The sequence below is a fragment of the Triticum dicoccoides genome, chromosome 2B (assembly GCF_002162155.2).
Source record: "Triticum dicoccoides isolate Atlit2015 ecotype Zavitan chromosome 2B, WEW_v2.0, whole genome shotgun sequence".
NCBI classification, from domain to species: Eukaryota; Viridiplantae; Streptophyta; class Magnoliopsida; order Poales; family Poaceae; genus Triticum; species Triticum dicoccoides.
Window position 1 is genome coordinate 20428889 of NC_041383.1, and position 6646 is coordinate 20435534.

At 49.8% G+C, this 6646-nt stretch overlaps 1 protein-coding gene across 1 annotated transcript; it reads right to left on the reverse strand.

The window, feature by feature from the left end:
* Positions 1 to 54: 54 nt before the first annotated feature.
* Positions 55 to 2770, reverse strand: LOC119366870. The gene is made up of 2 exons (XM_037632565.1): positions 2627 to 2770; positions 55 to 943 (listed from the first exon to the last, which is right to left on the reverse strand). Exons 1-2 carry the CDS (start codon positions 2689 to 2691, stop codon positions 280 to 282), a joined length of 729 nt encoding a protein of 242 aa, XP_037488462.1. The 5' UTR covers positions 2692 to 2770; the 3' UTR covers positions 55 to 279.
* Between the last annotated feature and the right edge of the window lie 3876 nt (positions 2771 to 6646).

Consider the following 6646-nt stretch of genomic DNA (forward strand, 5'->3'; position numbering starts at 1 on the left):
ATTTTCTTTGCATATATACTTTTAGCCTACACGTCATGGCTTGATACCAACTCTACCTTCTATATCCAACAAGCTGACTTGCCGACTCTGGTCTCTATGTACTACTACTCACTATTATATGCAACTAATATAAATTACAACCTTTTCCGCGAGACAAAGTTACACGGACACAAGTGCAACCTGCAAAATCATGGCGGGACGCCATTTTATTTCAGATATGCTAAATGCCACGGCCGTGTACAGGTCCAGTGTCCTCTCCTCGCCCGTTAGCTTAGCCGTTCACCCTTCAAATAATCCTCTTATCTCCCCTTCCAGTTGCTCAACAGTATAGTAGTACTTCTTTTGTTTCTTCTCTCCCACAATTTGTCGCCTTAATAATGAAAAAGGCCCCCCTAAAACTCGTTTCCCCTTTCCCTGCAGTGCAGACAAGGACACCTCATACGGTGGAACAATGAAATCCACGATCTCCTGCCGCAGTTGATACCTGAGTTCCGCTGTAACCTTCCATGTCATCTGGCGATTACAGGTGGCAAGAAATTCTGCGGTAAACTCCTCCAAGTTTAAACGGTTCAGAGGAGCCCAACACTCGCCCAAGTAGCTCTTCTTGTACCGCTCGACCATTGAAGTGAGCCTACTCGCCAGTTCGTCGCCGGCAAAAGATGCTCTTTGACGCCGCACCATTTGCAGAACATCAAATGTGTTATTCAGGAGGAATATGCATTTCCCACCCTTTTCACTTTGGCGGATCAATTCTGCATCTTTCTCGAGCATGGATTCCCAACAATCAACCAAGTGGGAGTAAGGGTAAATAGCCAGGGCTTGTATGAGAAGGTCATTTGCTGGATGAATTGTTGATTCGTCGCTGCTACGGATGTCCACGACTATTCGTTCCCAATCATTCACCATCGTCTGAGCTGGCCGGTTCAAAGGCAGGTCCATCGCACTGTTAAGATAAGAACCATATATAAGATGATACTCCTAGAAATCACGTAACTGTAGTAGTACTTGATGGGGGAAAATAATCAGCTCGCCCTTATTACAAGATTTATCATGATGAGGAAGAAATTAGTAGGAGTACTGCTAAGAAGAGTAGTTAGCTGATGTCACTGCGTTTAGTCCTCCCGCATCTACTAATCCCCGTAGCAATATTAGGGGCGGCACGGCGACGCGATCACGAGCGGCGAGAGGCAGGCGGCGAGGCGAGCAGCGGCCGCGGACGCAGCGACGCGCAGCGACGCGCAGCGAGAGGCGCGCTGTACGACGAGCCGAGCACGCGCGTACCGGTGGCGTAGTTGCTGGGCGCGGCGAGAGGCATGCGGCACGGCGACGCGAGGACGCGCGGACCGGTGGCGTAGTTGCAGGGCGCGGCGACGCGAGGACGCGCGGACCGGTGGCGTAGTTGCTCGGCGGCGAGACGCGCGCCGTACGACGAGGCGAGCATGCGCCGAGCGATGCCGTAGTTGCTCGGCACGGCGAGATGCGCGCCGTGCGGCGAGGCCAGCATGCGCGGAGCGATGCCGTAGTTGCTCGGCACGGCGAGATGCGCGCCATACGGCGAGGCGAGCATGCGCGGAGCGATGCCGTAGTTGCTCGGCACGGCGAGATGCGCGCTGTACGGCGAGGCGAGCATGCGCGGAGCGATGCCATAGTTGGTCGGCCAGGCGAGATGCGCGCCGTACGGCGAGGCGAGCATGCGCGGAGCGATGCCGTAGTTGCTCGGCACGGCGAGATGCGCGCTGTACGGGGAGGCGAGCATGCGCGGAGCGATGCCATAGTTGGTCGGCCAGGCGAGATGCGCGCCGTACGGCGAGGCGAGCATGCGCGAAGCGATGCCGTAGTTGCTCAGCACAGCGAGATGCGCGCCGTACGGCGAGGCGAGCACGCGCGGACCGGGGCCTAGTTGCTCGGCCCGGCGACAGGCGTGCAGTACGGCGGCGCGAGCACGCGCGGACTGGGCATAGTTGCTCGGCGCGCTGAGAGGCGTGCTGTACGGCGAGGCGAGCATGCGCGAAGCGATGCCGTAGTTGCTCGGCACGACGAGATGCGTGCCGTACGGCGATGCGAGCACGCGCGGACCGGGGCATAGTTGCTCGACCCGGCGACAGGCGTGCAGTACGGCGGCGCGAGCACGCGCGGACTGGGGCATAGTTGCTCGGCGCGCCGAGAGGCTTGCTGTACGGCGGCGCGAGCACGCGAGGACGCGCGGACCGGTGGCGTAGTTGCTCGGCGCGGCGAGAGGCGAGCACGTTCAGCGCGGCGAGAGCTGCGGCAGTTGCGGACGCGCAACTATGGCATGCTGCGCGAGCGGCGACCCGGCAATCCGCTGCCGTCGCGGACGCGAACCTACGGTATGCCGGGCATGCAGCGAACCGGCAAGCTACGGCTTTCGCGGACGCGCACCAGTGGCACCGCCGAGCACGTTCTGAAGCGAGCGCAGCGCGACACGGTAAGGCACACAGGGGGCGGCAACCGACGCGGCGGCGTCAAGGGGCGACGCTCTCTCGACGCCGCGACTGTGCGGGGTTCTAGGCCAGGCTCGACGCGGACGGCGAAGAAGGGAGGCGCACAGACGAGGTGCCTACCGAGTGGAAGCAAAAAGGACACTGGTGATTTGATTCATGTGTACCTGAATATGGAACCGGCAACGGCATCGAGCGGTCCTCGGAACCTTCCATCCCCTGCCGCTTCCATTGGTTCAGCCGGGCCGGCTTGCTTCGCCGTCGTCGTGGATGCCGCTGCTCGAACCGCTGTCGCCGGGGTTGCACTTGCAGCGCACGATCGGGGGCTGGGCGGTGGGGTGGGGGGAGTTGCGGAGGACGGCGGCTTCGAATTTTGTTGGACGGAATTCTTGATGGGTTCTGGCGCGCGAGCTTTTTTCTATATAGGCTTGCAGATTAGCTGAAGCCGACGTTTGGACGACAGCGACCCAGAACGCGTCCGCGAGATCGGCTGTGTATCCCTGCATTGCAGCCCCTCCTGTGGCGCACCCATCCTCGAGGACACACCCCGACATTCATCATACATAAAAATTGATTACTCCGTATCGTAGACATTCAACTACGAACATAGCTCCTAAAAAAAGGACAAATCAATGATACATGTGGATGGTGATATTTTTTTCTTTTTGCGGTGAGCGGATGGTTGTAGTTTAAACTGTGCGAATTATATTCCCTAAATTTCGAACGAAACATGTTTTTGATCAGTTTCCTTTTTCAGGGGGTGCTCAGAATCTGGACTTACATCTCACAAAATAGTGTAATACAGTACGTTGTACGTCCCTAAACAAGTATGCGCCACAGGCTGGGTTGCACGTGATCGGTCGCAATGGATACGTCATATGTTGTGAAAACACTGCGGTCACCGCTTTTTTTTTTTTGCGGTCACCGCTTTATCCCACCTTTTCCGTTCCCCGTTGCCTTTCCCGTTCCCGGGCAAACATCGCTATATTATATATAGTACAATAATCTCTTGCTAATCGTGCGCCGAGGAATCGTTCCGGATTTTCTTTCTTGCCAAATACTAGACGTTTGGCTGACAAAGCAGGGTATAATAATCCAGATTTGTAGATTGCCGATCCCACCTGCCGAGGGATGTGTACAGACTATGCTTTCGCCTTCCCACCTGGATACGTGCATGGCAGGCCAGGACACGTGGCATGACACGAGAGCTGGAGCGTGCGTTGTTGACTTGCTGGGGGTCAAGCGCCAAACGGCTGGTGGAGGTGTTTCCTGTGGGTCCCTGATATTGCCTTTTTTTTCTAGAACCTGTTTGGTAACCATGGCAGGCAGAGAAATGAGAGTTTGCACAAGGGTATCTGTGGAGGGATTAGGTATTGAAAGTGAATTTTCACTCCCATTTCTTGTTTGCTATTCCTTCTGTCCGGAAATACTTGTCATAAAAATGGATAAAAGGAGATGTATCTAGACGTATTTTAATTCTAGATACATCCTTTTTAGCCATTTTGATGACAAGTATTTTCGGACGGAGAGAGTTTTGTGGACCATAATGGGCTGGCCCAGCTAAAGGGGCCGGTTCAGATAAAGGCCCACAAGATTTTTGTGTACCATAATGGGCCGGCCTAAGTAAAGGCCCACAAGATTCTTGCGGATCATAATGGGTCGGCCCAGCTAAAGGCCCACGAGATTTCGCCGACATTAATGGGCCAGCCCAGCTGTATGCCCACAAGATTTTGAGGACCCTAGTAGTCCGGCCCATTAACTGGCTGCTATATTTTGGGCCAAATGTCGGCCCATATTTGATCCGGTCCATTAATAGTCTGTCACGTTTCGGGCCTAATAATGGCCCATATGAGATCCGTCCCGTTAAAAGTCTACCACGTTCTGGGTCAAACTACGGCCCAGATCAGGTCCGACCCTTTAAGAGGCTTTGGGCTCAATTGTGGCCCATATCAGATTCGGCCCGTCAACTGGACGCTATGCTTTTGGGCCCACTTGCTAAAGGCCCATTTAGTAATTTGGCCTGATATTAGTTTCGGCCTGTTAAGGGCCCGTTTAACATTTCGGTCCTATATTAATTTTGGCCTGTTAAAAGCCCGTCATATAGTTGGGCCTAACTACGGCCCGGTTTGCATCCGGCCTGCTCGCAGCCGATATCTGATTGGGCCAAACAAGGACCAAGACAATTTTGGCCTGTTAAAAGCCTGTGATTTGATTCGCACAATCATGGGTCGGGGTCCATTTCGGGCTGCTGCCGGCCCGTGAGCTGTTCGGCATGTTTCAGGCCCAACCTACATCGTGATTGCATGACGGCCCGATTATGTACCGTAATTATACGGTTTGGCCGGTTTACTGCGAAGACATGATATATATACAGTAAAATAACTACAGCATCGTGAATAAGAAAAAATCTAGACTATACAATAAAGAAATTACGGCATATTACATCCACTGGGCATCAAAGTTCGCCACTATGATAATAAATCACAAGCAGACAACAGATTACATACACTGGGCATCAAAGATCGCCACTAGTGCAAATAAACACGCCGACAAAATAATATACAAAATCGACAGCACTTCAATAGAGTTCAAGAAAGGTTAGCCCTGCTGGGGAGCTGCAGCGCAAGCAGCTGGGCAAGATGATGAGACTGCGCTTGTTCAACACTTATATCTTCCTCACTCTGAAAGATAAACAAGCAGACTGATGATAGGTTTTTCACATAAAAGTATCAGTGCTGACAATTCATCACATTTCTTACTAACGAATAAAGTGACACAGTTTAAACTTGCATTAGCACAATATGGTGTTATTCAGGGCAAGACATGGCAGGAAATGACACTGTGAAGGAGTTGGTAGCTTCACGATACCACTGGATTACAGATCAAGAACTCATAAGTATCAATGGTTAGTGTGCTGTCAATTTATCCCATTTCAGATTGGCAAATAAAGAGACGGTTTAAATAATAGTAGAATGATATTACATTGTTCATAGTTAAGACATTGCAGAATATGACATTGTGCTGTAGTGGGTAGGTTCACCACACCACTAGATTACAGATAAAGAACAGAAGCATACATGCAGTGCAAAAGAAGATCACTTGCTCTGTATAGTTTAATTTACATGGTATGAAGAAGGAACTTGGTTGTACAACTGAAAACTTAAATTGAGAAGGACAAACTTTTGTTTATGAACTACATAATAAACTTTAAACATGCAATTTGATGCAAACACAGAAAATAAACAGTTGTTGCAGTCATGCCTAACCAAATATATACAACAAAGTTTAAAGGCTTGAGAAGGACAAACTTACATTATTGGTGAAGACAGACTCTATAAAGGCCTTGTCCATGCTGATGGGGGGCGGGGCAATTCAAAAATTTTACCACAGAATCTTCTTCATAAGCATTGCCTTTATTCTACATTTTGTTAAGAGTAAATATAGATGTGATAATATACGAAAAAATGGAGAATATTTAAGATAAGATGAAGAGTGATGCTACATAACCAAGTAGCTATAAATGTAAGTGTAGCGATATAGGCAAAAGGTACAACCAAGAGCAATGCACAACTAAACTTCTTCAGTACCAATCTTATGGTAAGAGTAAATATAGATCCGATGTGTAGAAAATGGAGGGCAAAGGAAAATAAGTTGCAGAATGATGGTACATGAACAACTACCTGTCATTATAAGTGCACTGATAAAGGACAACATGTACTTACAAGAACAATGCAGAGCTAAAAAAACATTGGCATTGGATATATTCTACACTAATGTAACCATTCATACAGATCAGATAATTTGGAGCGAACAATTGATAAGCAAGCTATCATGCATACTGCTGTCACATAATGAACCAGGTATGTATGCAAGTACAGTGATACAGGATAACAGGTACTAACAAGAGCAAAGCAGCGGGCAGCATATTTGCGATATCCTGTCGTTCTTTTCAAACCAGAATTCTTCTTCGAGCAGATTTCCCGCAAAAAAGATCCGTAAGGCACATGCGAAAAAGTAGAAGTTCAAATTGTCATGTGATTTCATAGATAGTACCTCATCCTAGGAACGAGACCAGTGCATAACAAGGTTTTTCCATTCAATGTCTTCTAAATTTAGCATAGAAGACTTCACCGGAAATTCGTTTATAGACTTGCCATCAAAGTGTGATTTCCTCAGGTAACACCGAT

Excerpts from the sequence above, each read along its gene's own strand:
- LOC119366870 (XM_037632565.1), bottom strand. The coding sequence starts at position 2,691 with ATGGAAGCGGCAGGGGATGGAAGGTTCCGAGGACCGCTCGATGCCGTT. Across the intron at positions 944-2,626 it reads GTTGCCGGTTCCATATTCAG|TGCGATGGACCTGCCTTTGA; the intron begins GTACACATGAAT and ends TTATCTTAACAG.